The sequence below is a fragment of the Protobothrops mucrosquamatus genome, unplaced genomic scaffold (genome assembly GCF_001527695.2).
Source record: "Protobothrops mucrosquamatus isolate PMUCROS unplaced genomic scaffold, P.Mucros_1.0 scaffold942, whole genome shotgun sequence".
NCBI lineage: Eukaryota > Metazoa > Chordata > Lepidosauria > Squamata > Viperidae > Protobothrops > Protobothrops mucrosquamatus.
This window is the reverse complement of record NW_015387190.1, coordinates 380,106-396,521: the sequence shown is the minus strand read 5'-3', so window position 1 is coordinate 396,521 and position 16,416 is coordinate 380,106. Positions and strand designations below refer to the sequence as shown.

General features: G+C 44.6%; 1 protein-coding gene across 1 annotated transcript in view; it reads left to right on the top strand.

Annotated features, from left to right (window-relative positions):
- SDK1 (sidekick cell adhesion molecule 1) overlaps window positions 1-16,416 on the top strand; it is a 262,656-nt gene that overhangs the window by 220,057 nt on the left and 26,183 nt on the right. The window contains exons 31-35 of the mRNA XM_029284781.1: window positions 857-960; window positions 1,904-1,974; window positions 4,937-5,075; window positions 6,057-6,116; window positions 8,622-8,723. Of these exons, the coding sequence (XP_029140614.1) occupies window positions 857-960; window positions 1,904-1,974; window positions 4,937-5,075; window positions 6,057-6,116; window positions 8,622-8,723 (476 nt within the window). The remainder of the gene's footprint in view (window positions 1-856; window positions 961-1,903; window positions 1,975-4,936; window positions 5,076-6,056; window positions 6,117-8,621; window positions 8,724-16,416) is intronic.

Sequence of the window (16,416 nt, the reverse complement as noted above, 5' to 3'; positions counted from 1 at the left end):
CTGAGAGTGCAGGAATCCTGCAGGGAATCCCCTGTCTCTGTCAGAGTTAAATAAGCTGAATAACTGCTTCTCGGAGTTGCAGCCATGATTAGAGAGCATTGCCTAGTAGATTAACCAAAGGTGGATCTCATTCCATTTATCCCTCTGTCATTCAACCTGCTCTTGCATAAATCTACTGATACCTCCCACGTAGGTAACCAGCAGTAGATAATCTTTGATCACCGCAAAAGGTGTCACTCCGATTCACCAAAAAAAGTAGCCAAGAAGACTGGAGCCCTCTACAATACATCCATGTATGATTAATTTGACTTTGTGATTATTGCTTTCACCCCCGGAACCATATAATGCTGGGCTACATTAGAATATTAATGAGTAGCCTTACAGTAATACATTTGGTAGGCTTTATTTTTAAGGTGGGGGGGGGAAAGGTCTTGTAAACCCTGTTCTTATCTCAAACAAGCTCTCAGCAATAACCTCGGGTACTTCAGTTTGAAGCAAAAAAAGATTATAATATTAGCATGGTAATAATAAATTATCGCTCTTTAATTAGCTGTTCACAATGCCCTCTTATAAACTAATTCTTTCGCCCACTAATAGATTTAGAGAAAGCGTAGCTAAGTGAACTTAAGTCCAAAAGAGGCCGTTCAAAAAAAACCTGGGGTCTTTCAGGTCTTCGGGTCTACAATTTCCACGAATTCCAACTGAGATGGCATCATTAGCGCTTCTGGAAGTTGTAATCCAGAACATTTAGATGGTGCCATGCTGCCTTCCGCATAGATTAGGAGAACCATAACAAAATGAGGCAAATGTTAGTGTGTGTTTTTTTAAAAAAAATAAATATTGTCCTCCTCTACAGGTTGAACCCTTTTACCTCTTACAAGCTGCGCCTGAAAGCCACCAACGATGTCGGAGACAGCAACTTCGGTGCCGAGACGGAGGCAGTCACTACACTGCAAGATGGTGAGGACCACAACAGCCAGCCAGCTTCTTCCTTGGGGTGCCTCTTTCACCATCATTCAGGACGGTGCTTTTTTTAAAAGGCAACTGGACTTCCTTTGGTTTGCCTAAAGACGTTTCGCTTCTCATCCAAGAAGCTTCTTCAGTTCTGACTGAACGGTGGAGAATGGAAGGATTTCCATTTCTTGCAGTCATCTGGTTGTTGGCGCTCTCTCTGAGAGTCGTTGAGGCCCCTTGGAGTTTTTTCGGTGCCCTCAGCATCACCTGAATATTGCAGATGGGTGTGGAATCTTCTTGGAACTGTAAACAGGAGAGAGGTGGTGTTGTATCCCTCCTAGAGTCCAGTTGCCTTTTGAAAAAGCACCCTTGGGACAACCATGACCTGGATGACTGAGAATCTTCATAGACATCATTCAGGAACCTCACCTAGATGTTTATTCCCAACATTGTCCATTTAGGACTGAATATGCACCCAACCAAAATGAATTCTTGGGTCCCTAGGACCATATTTAGATGTTTGTTCTTCCAGATAAGCCAGCTCAGGAAACTCACTACAAAGACTACTGAAACTCATTCCCTCTGGCTTGTCAAGGCTACATTAGTTTGATGAAACTTTTGAACTCTACTTCAAGGCATTTCTATATTCTTTTAAATTTTACTCATCGATAGCTTTCTTGCCCTGTCTTCTGATAATGAGTTTTACATCTACACCTTCATAAACCAGAATTCCCCAGCCAGCAAGGCTAGGGAGTTGAAGTCCACCCATCTTGAAGTTGCCCAAATTGAAAAACATGGCCATAGACACACATTCCCCTGAATAGGCCAAAGCTTCTGGACCTCCCAAGGTGGGAAGTGATCCTGTACCCCTCTGTCATTCAACTATAGAGCCGTATGGCCAAGTAACACATTTCTCATCTCCATATCTGGGTTTTTTTTTTCTTTCTAGTTCCAGATGAACCGCCAAGTTCCGTGTCTGTGACCCCATACACAACATCGTCGGTTCTAATACAGTGGCAGGTGAGTAGAAAGATAGCCCTGAAGCCTGGGTTCCAATAACCAGGAGATGATTCCTAGGATCATTCATAGAAAACTTCCATGTGTGAAATAAATCATTAGTATAACTCCTGGAACACTTCAATCCTTCTTTACAGATGCCAGTGTTAAAATATCATCAGGTTAATAGAGGACCTGGTAGCTTTCTTTCTTTGTTTGTTTTAAAGAAATGGATAAGGACACCCAGATTCACACATGAATCTGGACTTCTAAAAGCAAGAACAAGACAACTGCAATGTAAAACTGACAACATTTTGCCCTTTGTCTCAAATTGTTTGGATATTCCTACGAAGATGTTTCCAAATCTCCACGCCATTGCCTGGACCAAGCTGGTACCTTCTGATAGGACTGGAAGATATCTTCCATTCTCCCAATCCTGCAAGGCACAGCATCACAATGCAATTTCCCTGAGATCACACAGGACCTGTGGATTTGAGAACAGGCTGGGAGACTGGCATGGTTTGTCAGGCACAAAAAACCAGGATCATTCCTTAAGTCCAAGCACAAAAGATTATGTCAGCCCATACACAAGAATCCAGTCAACTAATGATCAGCACTAAATTGGCGCTAGATAAGACTCAACTTGGAATTCAAGGGGTCTGGACTTAGATCTCTTAGGCAATGCAAGGATTCCAAACTAATGATGCATTTAACTCCGCCCTCTACTACTCTTCTCCTATCTCTTCCTCTTCGCTTCATGACAGCCACTTAGTCATGTAGAGTTTGTGTCGGTCTTCCTGATTGCACAGGAAGCCCAGTTCATGGTGCAATCACACTCTGTTACAACATGTAAAACAAATGTGAGACATTTTGACAGTTTTTAACTAAGGAACCAAACGTAGGTACCAATCAGCCACTTGCCCCTCATTCAGGCATACAATGGAATTTCAGTAACGCATACGAAGGACAACGCGACAGTGTACATCTCATTAAAGGTTGATCCTGTTGATAGATTTGGGGTGGATAATGAATGTGAAATAGGTGGTAGTTGAGATAATTAGGCGCCTTTTATTTCATGAAAACCTAATGGAAGACTTGCATCCGAGCTGCATCTAGGGAATTGAAGGCAATTACATGTCATTACCACGCTTACATTATTGGGGCACTCAGCAGTTTGGGCTCTATAGTTTTCAAATAAAAAAAAAAAGTAAAATAATTTGAAACTCCAGTTAAATGTGGAGGAAACACAGGTGGGCATAAGGTAATATTTTATTGCTTTGCTGGAGAATTAAATGCCAACGCATCCAGCATTTCACTCCTTAATTTCATTCTCATCACTAACAACAAGAAAGTCCTTGCCATCAAAAATCCCAATTTTCCTGTCCCGTTCTGCGTGGAAGTTAACTTGCCAGCTCTGTTCTCACTCGTTCCTTCCCTTAATCCGGAATTTGTCCCAATTTCACAGTGTAAACACAACGGTTGTTATCATCCCTTTGAATCATAATAGATTCCTGGGCCTTCCGCAGTTCCTCTGGGCCTCTCTCACAGATCGTTAGGAAATCCTAAATAATCCTTTACATCAAAATCTGAATGTTTTTACTCATGAAAGATGGATAAGAGCAGGGTGCCATGACCTTTTGGTAGAGTACCTTTTCCAGGGCAGAAATAAAACTGTCAAGGAAAGAAGGAAATGTCATCTCGTGCCATTTATCCCAGGTTCCTTTGTGCTGGCTCACTTAATAGCTTCTGAATCTGAGATCAGACACAGGCTGCTTCAGAGAGAGATAGAAAGAAAGAGAGAGAGAGAGAGAGAGAGAGAGAGAGAGAGAGAGAGAGAGAGAGAGAGAGAGAGACCCTTTGCTGGCTTTTGAGATGTGGACCAGATGATATGCCTCAAGGAAGTTGGTATGAAGGACAGGAAGGAGAATAATTTGGAGGGGAGGGGGGAATGCTGTGGGGCCTTCAATATCACAACCTTGATTATGGAAAATGACTCGTCCATTGGTATGATGGTGTATTCTCCCCCTTAGATTCTAATCAAATCACCTTTTCTCAACCCCCCTCCCCTTCATATCTAGTTTTTAATTAAGTGAACATAAGGGATACTCGCCCAGACTATCAGAAAACATGGCCGCAAGCAAATGGCTTAGCAGTGTACAAAAGGTATGTTCTGGAGACCACCGAGCTGAAATGAGGGGACGGAGAACAATAAATCAAAGTTAAGGCCTGCTGCAGATTAATGATGTAGCTCCTTACTCCCACCCCCAGATAAGAACTGGGCCCCGAGAGATCAACTCTGTAAAGTTTGAGATGTTCGTCTAATGGAGTCCTCGTCGGAACACCGACCTTGCAACTTCCTTTCGGTTGAAACAGTGGAACTAACTGAAGAACTCGAACGGATCGATTTAGGACTACTTATTGGACACAGTCGTCTCCTTTAACGGAGAGACCTAGGAAGAGTTAGAAAGATCTGAACGCTCCAAAGATTAAGTACCCCTGTTAAAGTCTTCTAGGTCAGAAGACAGGAGATGGCTGCTGTTCCTTGAGGAAACTGATGTTCCAGAGGGATCCACCTCGTTTCTCCTGCCTTTTAACACCACCCTGACACCAGTGGGTGAACGTTGTTGGGCTGAGGAGAGCTTCTTTCAGAGTCCTCCAAAGAACTCTTCAAGACTGAGATTGCAGTTTGTACCTCAGCATCCTCCCCATTGATCCTGGCCTATTCATCTCAGCTTGTCTCTTGACTCCAAAGATCACTAGAGATGTCCTGTCCAGGTCGATGGATAATCTCTCCACGGCATCTCAACTTGGCAAGATATTCCAAATGGAAGTTTTGAGCATGTGATGCAGCAAAATATTTTGAACCAACACCCAGATATATCATCATTGTCTAGAAATACATATGTTTGTATTTCTTAGTGGCACTTTTTTGTGAATTATCAGAGACATGTTGCGACTTAACCCTTTTCATGGGCATTTTTTGCAGCCTCCAAAAGTAGAGAGTCTGAATGGCCTTCTTTTGGGATATCGTATTTATTATCGGGAGCTGGAACCTGAAAACGCTGGACCAGGAACAGAATCCAAAGTCCTTAAAAACCCATCAGCTTTGCGAGCAGAAATTACAGGTATGGAGCCAATTATTGGGCTGTTTTAATGTGTGATGAATGGTTTGTCATTTGCAATCAGATGAACAAATATTAAAACAGTTGATGGAGAATGGAAAAAAATGTGCATGCTCTCAAATTGATTCTACTAGCTGGCTGTCAGACTGGCAACTGATCCATTGGGCTTTTTTTTCTCTTTTCTCTCTTCTCTCTTTTATCCAACCTCTCTTATTTCTTGCTTTCTGCTTTCCCCCCCAGTTTGAGTCTTAGTTGTAAATGTGATATCTAGAACTAGCATTCCTAGTACATCAAATGAATCTTGGGGGGGGGGGCAAGGAAGGAGTGAAGAGCAAGGAAGAAGAGAAGACCAGACCTTCTTCCATACCAGGGTCCCAACTGTGTCTGCTGTGTCCTCAAGAAGCTGGACTGCAGTGGGAACCAAAAGGCTAGAATTGGGAATATATGTGTTTCAAGTCCTTTAAAGAAATTGGACACAACCACGAGACTTTAGCAACCACCAGTGTAATAACTGGGAGTGAGGATTTGGATGGAGGGATGGTGAGATGGAGGGATGGCTAGGAACATGGATGGATGGAGGGATGGAGGGAGGGAGGGAGGGAGGGAGGGATTCTATCTCCTCATTGGAAGGCCTAAGAATAGAAAGCTTCTAGAGAAATCTCCTCTTTCTCTTCTCCTTAGAAGAGAGTTGTGTTCGCTCAGTCATTCTCCAGACATTTCTCATTGCTTTATAGCATCCATCTCCATAATTTCTTTCTGTGCGGTAAGATAACTGAGTAAGCCCTCCAGTTTGAGGATCTTTCAGCAAGTTCTCTGGGAAGGGGGCTGACTTATATAGCCAGGGGGCTGGGGGTGGGTGGGCTGGAGGGGTCTTTGCCTTGAACTTTGCCTGCACCCAACACCATCACCTCAAACTGCTGGAACCATGTGGAATTGGCAATAATTGCTAACCTTATCTTCTGATTCTTTGCTTTCCTTGAATAGCCCAAAGCATCTTCAAGGCGGTGAACAGCAGCTCAGACTTAACAACCTACGAATTAACAAGTAAGTTAACTAGGAGTACTCATTGATGTAACCCCTTGCGGGGCTGGGAAAGCTGGAGAGCCGGGTTCGAGACCCGGGCGCCATGCGACAGGGTGAGCTTCCGTCCTTGCCCCAGCTCCTGTCCATCTAGCAGATGCAAGTAGATAAATAGGTACCACTTTGGTGGGAAGGTACCAGCGTTCCTCAGCATGTAGTCATTCTGGCCACATAATCATGGAAATGTCTTCAGACAACACTGGCTCCCTCGGCTAGGAAGCAGAGATGAGCACCATCCCCTAGAGCAGAGGTAGGCCACCTTGGCTCTTTTATGACTCGTGGACTTCAACTCCCAGAATTCCTGAGCCAGCATGGCTCAGCTTGGAAACCTCTCTCTTTCCCCTTAGCATGGCTGGCTCAGGAATTCTGGGAGTTGAAGTCCACGAGTCATAAAAGAGCCAAGGTTGCCTACCTCTGCCCTACAGTCAAATATGACTGGACAGGGGAAACCTTTAAGACTTCAGGACCAAATTAAAAGGTGCTGGGGAAGCTTGGTGCGTGGTCCAGAAAAGTGTCCTCTTGGAAAAGAGTCACCTTGGGTGAACCGGGTGTGTTGCAGGTGCTGTGTTTGAGCTAGGTGGTCCTCTACAACTTAGATTCTGGTTCTTGAGAATCCTAGTTTTCCCCACCCCGTAATACTGCCGGCATCTCCAGTTCTGTTTTCATACTAACCCCTGAACCTTCTCAGCTTCCATCCCTCATAAACGTCCATAAGCTCTGCCCACCACATTACAATTCTACTCTAGCTTTCCCCCTGGATCGGGGGGAGGGGTTTATGACGGTACGGGTTTACGGTAAAAGGACGTCTAACGAACCTTTATGTAGTGTAGGAACCGTTCGTTCCACCCCCCTCTTTTATTCAGGAACACATAATTGACCGCCCTCAAAGTCTAAGGGTATTTTGACAGTCAAAGGATGTTATATAGTTCACCAAAATAAATAATACGACTGTTTTACATTGCAGTAAATTAGATACCATCAGCTGTCTGTCTACCTGGAACCGGCAGGCAACACACCGGTGTCTGACTGAGTTACGTGGGCAGAATATTTGCGAGCACTTTAGGAAATCTGAAATTAGGAGGGCCTCATTATCAATCTGGCAGAGCCTTTCCTGGGATGAGAGTCTGCAATGAAAGGCAACGGTGGTGCTGGCAGAGCTGAAGGGTAGTTCACACGTCGCAGGAAAGAAAAAAAACCGAAAACGAATTTGCAAGTAAAACGCCTCTGAACGGAAATCCGGCCCTGTTCTCGGAGATTTCCAGCAAAGCTCCCGAGTTGTATTTTGCTGGTGGGCTTCCTCAGGTGATCCATATTCTCCGTAAAGATAGGTGGCCTGATTTGAATATGCAAATCCCCAGAACTTCAAGGATGACGCAAAGGCCTCTGGGGTAAAAGGCATGAAATTTGGTCTTCTTGCTATCATGCTTGTTTGGTTATTAATTACACCACAGCCAGAATCTCTCTCTCTCTCTCTCTCTCTCTCTCTCTCTCTCTCTCCCTCTCTCCCTCCCTCCCTCTCTCTCTCTCTCTCTCACACACACACACATACACACAGGCACACACTTTCTTTCCTCTCCCTATCCAGGTTTGGTTTTGTTTTTTTAATGTGTTGCAATGTGCTGTCATTCCTTTCTTGTATCTGTCAGTGCAGCTTCCTTGTTTTAGCTCACAAAGAGTTGCAATTGAACGTCGGTGTTGGTGATTTTCCAGAGCCGTGATTGCAGCACAAGAAAGACATTGCAGTCTCACTCCACTAAATCTCCCAAGTTTATGCTTTTTTTTTTTACTCTCTAATAAATCCTCCATCGCTCCCTCCTCCCCCCAAAATACCAAGCTGGGTACTGTGGCTTTGACGGTGGCTTTATTTTAAGAGGCAAGCTTAGCACTGGAGCTGTTTACAGAAGACCCATTTGGACCGTCGTCCAGCTGGGTAGATCTTCTGATGAATCAAACGATGAAGTTCTCTATCAGGCAGTTTCCACCATCAGCCCAGACAGCTTCCTCCAGTAATAACTTGCAGGATGGTAAGGAGAGGCCCACCCATGGATGTCTCATCCGAGAGTCTGCAGATATAGGCAACTTTAAGATTGGCATATTCAAAGCGGGCCATCTCTCAAAGATATTTTTTTTTAATCATCTGGGGCAAATTTTCTCCACCTTGGCACTTGAAGATGAGTGTACTCCAACTCTCAGAAGAATGGACTTCAACTCCCAGAGTTTCCCCAACCAACGTGTGGACTTCAACTCCTAGAATGCCACCCATCTTCAAGCTACCAAGGTTGAGAGACGCTGGTCCAGTTGTCTGTTTTCTAGAAAGTATCATCTTAGGAGTTGCAAGTAAAGGATGTTCAACCACTTCTTGGAACGGTGATCCCCTGGTATGCTTCAGGAGGACAAGAGATGGGAAAATTCTACTGGGGATCGTTAAAGAGGGTACTAGCTGGTAATACAAATTATTTACATTTCTAGAGCTGAAAAAGTACAAGAGGTATGAAGTGGTCATGACAGCATATAACATTATTGGGGAAAGCCCGGCCAGCGCCCCTGTGGAAGTCTACGTTGGAGAAGCAGGTAAGCGGAAATCTGAAAGCATGCAAGGTAACCATCTTGAGAACCTCAGAGAGGAGGAGAAATGGGAGCACGCTATACATATAAATGAAAAGTTGTCTTTCAGAAATAAATATCTGGTGTTAATTTGCTCAGGCTAATATTGGTATTAATGGGGTGATGGTAGAAGAGAGAGGTTTCAGGCGATTTCATAAAAGGGCTCCCGCTGCTGCCTTTCCCAAATGGTCTAGCACAGATGAAGTTCTAAAGAGGTTGTGATCCACCAAGCCAAATGCTATCTTGCCCATCACTGATGGTGGCCTTCAGGTATCAGATATGGAAGGCAGAGGTCCGTCAGGCATCAATTAGGCTGCCAAAATGTCATTATGTTCTGCGTGGTGGATCACATCCTCTGCCTTTTCCCAGTCTGGCCAGGTTCACACATGGTTGTTGGGTCTCTTTGCTCTAGAAGGTACCTACTTTCGTGGCTGCAGTTACAAGCTCATGTCTTTCCTTTAGAGGAAGATCCTCACAATAAATTCTATGTGTACCTTCAGCATCCATCTTCTTTCTCTTAAATTTCGCTGACCATCTGAATTTAACACGAAAGATTTCATGTCAGGTTCTAGCACTACTTACATTATATTCTCATTAAATTTCGAGACGTCTCAGGCCTGACCTCTTCCAGACCTTTTCATTTCAAACATTGAGCTAATGCTCTGTTGTCGTCTTCCTAAACTCCATAAATTAATCAGCCCTATTCTCTGTGGAACGGTTTCTAAAACTCGAGGAACCGCTGGTAGAATTTTCCAATCGGTTCATCTTCCACTCGCCAAACCGTGTAGATAGAATTCTACATGCGTTGAACAATGATCTATGCCATGCTTTCCAAAGGAATACAAAAAGGAGTAGAATACATCTTACACCTGCTCCTTTTGCTGGTCTTCTTAGAACGCCTTTCCAACAAATGAACAGTGAAGAAGGACTTCTATTGAGGTTCCTCAGACTGGGTTGCAACAGTTGGGGGCAAAATTCCACTACAGGTAGCCCAGAAACTGATGACACAAGCCAACACTACTATATCTGGTCACCACAAGGGCAGCTGTGCAAAACAGCCAAAAATGAACAATAGCAATAGCACTTAGACTTATATACTGCTTCACAGTGCTTTATAGCCCTCTCTAAGCAGTTTTATAGATATTTCCCCCAGCAATCTGGGTCCTCATTTTACCGACTTCGCCTCTTCTGTCTTCGTCTTGAACGAGCCGAAAGAAAAGATGTCGTCCTCCCATTGACTGCAATCATTTGCTTCCCTATTGCTGGCAAACCCGCGTGGTTGTGGAAATAGTCTGGGGCTATCGTTCCCTGACTTGTTTTCCTACCTAGGAACCTTCGACATCAATTGCGCATCTGTTTGTTGGCTTTCTTTAAAAAAGCCCTATTTTATCTCTTGTCAGCCAGGGGATGAGAAAGGCAGGAGACAAATCAAATAAATAAATTGCAGGAGGCTTGCTTTTCAGGACAGAGCCCAGAAAATAATGTCCCCTGATTTCCCCAGAGGGTCTGTGGTGGAACAGGTTGGCTACGAAGGAGCGGAAAGTGGTCCAAGGACATCTGCCAGCAGCCTAGATAATGAACGTGAGCGCGGGATTCTCGGGGAAAGTTGGAGGAAGGCGGAAAGTCACTTAGGGAAAGAAAAGGGAGACGGATAAATAAAAATTGACTTTTGTGCCTCGGTTCCATTTTAATCTTTTCTAAACAGAAGCTTCCCTGATCTCCTTCTGCAGTGGCAACGTGCAGTGTGCTCAGATTTACAGCACCCTGCATTCAGACAACATTATGCACATCAAAATGAAGTGTGCGTTCAGCATCTCCTGGGAACACCTTAAACTAGGGGTGTCTAACCTTAGCAACTTTGAGACTTTATTAAGACATGTGGACTTCAACTTCAACTCCCAGCATGGATGGCTGGGGAATTCTGGGAGTTGAAGTCCACAAGTCTTCAAATTGCCATGGTTGGACAGCCCTGCCTTAAATTAATGCATCTTTTTCCCCCCCAGGACCTGAGAGTACCTACCTAAGGGCAGCTGCGTGATCCCAGGGAACTTGCAGCTCCTTAAGGTCCTCCAATGTCCACCAGGTTTATAAAGAAGGTTTGCGGAGTCCACATTCTGCTCCCGGACCCATTTGCAAGTCCGCAGTCTTAAAACACCAAAAAAACACATTCCCATTGAGACGTTTGTTGAAGCCTTTTATCTGCCACCCTTAATTCCTCGCCGATAAGATTGGAAATGCACAGCAATCATTTGCTTTGGTCCGGCTGCTGCAGCAGCTGAGTGCTTCATTAAAAGCTCATTGAGCTGTTAATATGACTCACGAGCAGCACTCAGCATGACTCCAATGGGTTGTGTGGCGGAGGTAGGGCTCCTTGTTTAACTCTTGGTTAAGCGCTGGGGTTTGTGATCTTGTGCAGCTAGGAGGCGCCTCCACACCAAAGGAATTTGATTTTGTCCAGTAGGGTGCGGGTCAAGTCCTCCCCAGCCTCAGCTGTGGCCAGCAGAAAGAAAGTAGGAAAGGAATAGCTTTGAAATTGCCTGGTTCCTACTGGAAAGCCACTTTTTTCTGGACTGGTAATCACTTTCACACAGAATTTTTCACTTTTGCCTAGAATTCAGCCTCATGGGTTCCAGGGTTGGTCCAAGTGGACCTCAGAAGCCTATTGATCTTCCTTCCTCACCTCCAGATGGAAGACAAGAGAGGAACCACAGATCACCATGAAGATACCCCATCTTCACACCGCTCATAAAATTTGAGAGCCTTGCCATGTCCCCCCGACAAGCTGAGTCCTTGCTTGGAGACATTTTTCTCTACATCAGTGGTTCTCAACCTTTTTAATGCCGCGACCCCCAACCGGTCGTAAGTCGAGGACTAAACCGGTCATAAGTCGAGGACTAAACCGGTCGTAAGTCGAGGACTACCCAACCGGTCGTAAGTCGAGGACTTTCCCTGCCCAGGAGTGCCACGCATGCGTGGTTCCGCCCCCTGAGCCGGCCAAGGCGTAGCTGGCAAGCGGCAGAGACGGAGCAGGGTGACCACCAGCTGGCCCAGCCCAAGGGAGGTAAGGCACCCGCCGGAAAAGGGGAAAAAATGGCGGACAAAAAAAATGGCGGACAAAAAAATGGCGGACAAAAAAAATGGCGGACAGCCTTTCTTGGCGACCCCCGTGAAATGGTCGATCAACCCCAAATGGGGTCACGACCCATAGGTTGAGAACCACTGCTCTACATAGTCTATGTAAATTTGTCAAGCGCAGGAAACCGGGAGCCAACGTGGTTCAAATGAAGACAGGCTTATTGCAAACTTAAGCTTTCTACAAGAACCTGAACTACTAATGGTCAAAGGGCATTGCCGGTAGATAAGCGTCAATGGGATTCAAGATGGGCTGGACACAAAGGGACTCAAGACTGATGACACTCTTGACCCCTCCCTTGGGCTCAACCCAGTCACCTCCTACAAAAGTATTTCTAAATGTCCAAAGGTTGGTTTCTCATATCTGTGTAGTCACAGGATCAACCTTCATCTGAATTTGCATTTAAGAACATATTCTACCCTTCTGATATTATTAATAGAAATAGCACTTCTTCTTTTGCACTTCCTGGCTGCTGAAATAATTCAGAAAGTCCCCCATCTCCCACCATGAGGACTATTTTAGGCAATGATGAAGAGAATTCCTGGGCAAATTACCCAGGAACTTCCTTGTTGCCTAGATAAGGCTTTGGATTTGTCTCTGCTCTCCTTAATAACTGCCTGATTAACAGCTTTGATTCCAAAACTGCTCCCCGAAGAAGAGGCAACTATGTTAAATTGTGTAGATAAAACAAGTCAATTAACTAATTGCTCTGATTCCAACGGCTCACACTTGTTTGGGGTGGTGCCATTTTAATCTCCAAAAATGTGCAAGTAGACTAGGTGAGATAAAGTTTTATGGAGTCCACCACACCTCGGAAAAGCAGAGGAGCTGGGGGAAAAAAAATTGCCTCTTTGTCTATTCACCAAAGAATGATGCTCCTGAACATGGATGGAGCATGGATACATTATGCTTTACAAAAGCCAGCTGTTTCCACATCATGGCCAATAGAAGTTGTAGTCCAGCAAGGCTTGGAGAACCAAAACTTGTTCATCCTTTGGAGGGGAGAGATTGCTGTTGTAAACTACTGTACATACCAATAGTATTATGTCTATAAATGTTAGATGCAAAGGAACCAGGAACACTCGCTGAGTTCAAAGCACTGAAGAATTTATTATTGCTACCTAGACATAAGAATCTGGTCAATTAGCAGTCAAAGCTAAATTGGCACTAGTAAATAAGGGTCAACAGAATTCATGGGGTGCTGGACTTGGGTCTTTTGTGGCAACGCAATGACTCCAAACTGATAGCACATTTAACCCCACCTCCTGGCCCAGCCTGCTTTTCTACAGTAAACCATCATCCTCAATCCAAGTGGTCAGCATCAACCAGGACCCCGCTGTTCTTCGAAGAACCCCAGAAATCTTTCCAAAGGTTCTGCTTCCTTGAAAAGAGAAATGAGTTGCTCTCCCCATCAAATTCAGCAGCATGTTGACCCAAAAAAACCCCAAACCAACCCAAACCAACCCAAAAACTCATCCTTCTTCTGAAGACCTGGCTGTTTCGTTGATGAAAAGCGAGTATCAGCCTTTTAGCTTAGCAAACAGCTGGAGCACATCTGAACCGAGAAGCGCAAGAATAAGCGTATAAAAAGATGTACTTGTGCTGTAGGCACCCAGTTTGGGAACAAGGCTGCAATCGATGGGCTTCTTGTTTTGAAAATCAGCCCTTAATTCATCTCACTTTCTTTGAATCATTATCTATCGATGAGCCCCCCAGCTGTCAATCCAGCCGGCAAAGTGGAAAAGAAGCAATTTCCTCTCCCACTTGTGTAACACCCCTGCAGGGGGTGGGATGTCTCTTTTTTATCCACCGGAAAAAGAAAAAAAAAGATTTTCGGGATTAAAAGTTATTTAAGAAAAATCCATATGGATGCTTCTTTCTCGCCACGGACAAAGAGAAAAACCAGAACGCGCCGACAACCCTTTCTGTAGAGGGAAAGATGTGCTCTTACAACCAGCGTTAAAAAGCCGAATTCATTTCTTGGGTTTGTGCAAAGATAAAGAAAGTGGGGGGTTGCTTTCATGCTGTGCTCAGAGAAAAGGTGGGATAGAGAGGGGGCATTTTGTATATCTGGAGAGGAGGGGGATGAACGTTTTTTTTTTCTCGTGCATCAAATCTATCTGTCATTTTCAGTATCTGTAGGTGTATTCAGTGAGCGCCCCAAGGAACTGAAATGTCTTGAGAAAACATGTTCATAAAAGAATAGTCACTTAATTAATATCATCACTATCATTTAATCCTTCCCTTCTCCCCTTCTCCTTCCTTCCTTCCCTCCCTTCTTCTTCCTCTCTCTCTCCTTCCTTCCTTTCTCCTTGCCTCCCTCCTCCCTCCCTCCCTTTCTCCTTCCTTCCTTCCTTCCTTCCCTCCCTCCCTTCCTTCTTTTCTTTCTCTCTCTCCTTCCTTCCTTTCTCCCTCCATCTCTCCTCCCTCCCTCCCTTTCTCCTTCCTTCCTTCCTTCCTCTTCCTCTCCCCTCCTAATGGCTATGGTTTTTTTTTGCATTTTGCTTTTTAACCTTTTTTCCCTACCTTGCAAAGGGCCAACGTGTCATGCATGCCAAGTCTTTTTATTGATGGTTTGCATGCTTTATTTCAAAGGCCATCACAAAGAGAGCATAATATCTAGATCAAACTGGGGTTAATTGTAGGGTTGATGTCTTGTTAGGAACATGTCCTATTGTTTTCTTTGTATTTCTTTATATTTTTAGGAGTTTTATGTATTTGGTATGGTCAATTCACTTAATAAGGTATCTATCTATCTATCTATCTTATCTATCTATCTATCTATCTATCTATCTATCTATCTATCTATCTATCTATCTATCTATCTATCTATTTATGTTTTGGATGACCAATGCAATTGCTCCAATTCTTCCCAGTTAGTTTTATGGAATTGTTTCTTTTTTCCCTTTTCTCCCCCCCTCCTCGCCCCCCCACCTCTTTTGGGTGTGTGATTCTATCGTTTAATGGAGCGGTAAATAAGAATTTCTGATAATGAGCTCAAGCATCTGTCACAACAACCTGGCGCTGGTTATTAACATTTCCATTAACGGCAGGGTGGGCAGCAGTAATAAGGAACGTCGTGTCAATCTTGTTTTATTTATCAACCACAGTCCGTCTCACCCACAATTAATGATAAAATAAAATATTGGGGCCTCTCTTTACCTCCTCCTTTATATTTTTATATATTATTATTGCACGGAATACTTCCAGTCTCGGACATTTCCTTCTTCGGTGGTCTCCCCCTCTATTAACCTGGATGTAAAACTCATCGTTTCGGTTTGTGATTCCATTTGTGGGGCATTGAATGAGCATCGAAAAAACAGAGTCCTGCTCTCTGGCACTCTGGAGAGATGTTATTGGCATCCCCTTAGCAGGCCAGAAGCAGTTTGTGCTTGGCTCTCTTAGCTACCTTGGAAGAGGTGGTTGCCTCTGGTTATCCATGCTCAAATCGGCTAGGGATACGGAAAGCATGCATCTCCAAAGAAGGGAAGGGAAAGGAAGGGAAAGGAAAGGAAAGGAAAGGAAAGGAAAGGAAAGATGAGGGAAGGGAAGTGGAGGGAAGAGAAGGGGAGGAAGGAAGGAAGGAAGGAAGGAAGGAAAGAAAAGAGGAATGAATGAGGGAGGGAGGGAAGGGAGGGAGGAAGAAAGGAGATGGGAGAGGGGAAGGAAGGAAGGAAAGAAAAGAGGAATGAACGAGGGAGGGAGGAAGGAGATGGGAAAGGGAGGGAAGGAAGGGAGGAAGGAAATGGAGGGAGGGAGGGAGGAAGGAAAAGAGGAATGAAGGAGGGAGGGAGGAAGGGAGGAAGGAAGGAGATGGAAGAGGGAGGGAAGGAAGGAAGGGAGGAAGGAAATGGAGCGAGGAAGGAAGGAAGGAAGGAAGGAAGGAAGGAAGGAAGGAAGGAAGGAAGGAAGGAAGGAAGGAAGGAAGGAAGGAAGGAAGGAAGGATGGATGGATGGATATTGGAAAATTGATGGAAATATTTGATGGATGAATTGGGGAATGAAGGCAATATAAATGCCCCAGGATAATGTTGAAGGATCCAATCTGAGTCAATCCCCGGGATCAGAAATTTGTTCTTCCAAGCTTCTGGACTCTTGTTGGAGCCCATCCCCAGGGAACTTCTCCCTCTCCAGAATGTGTTCCCCGAGGATGGGCTCCAGCACAAGTCCGAAAGCTTGGAAGAACAAACCACTGGTCCCTGAGACCTCCAAAGGAATTGGTTTGTTGGATCCTGCAACCAATGAGTTCCTTTGGAGGTGGAAGCAGAGATCCTAAAGGTGACGTTGAAGGCAGCAACAGTGCTGGAGAACTTGTGCGCATCTGCCAAAGTTGATTGGGTGGTTAGGAGAAAGCAAGCCTGGTTGGGCTTTTCTGTTTTACTGGCTAATCTAGGCCGTCAAAATAACATGCATTTATTTATCCTACTGACGTCCCACCATTCATTTCTAGCAGATAATTAAGAGGCCTAAAATGCCAGTCAAATTAAATCCCCCCACTTGGATCAGGCTTTCCAAATGCCAGCTTAC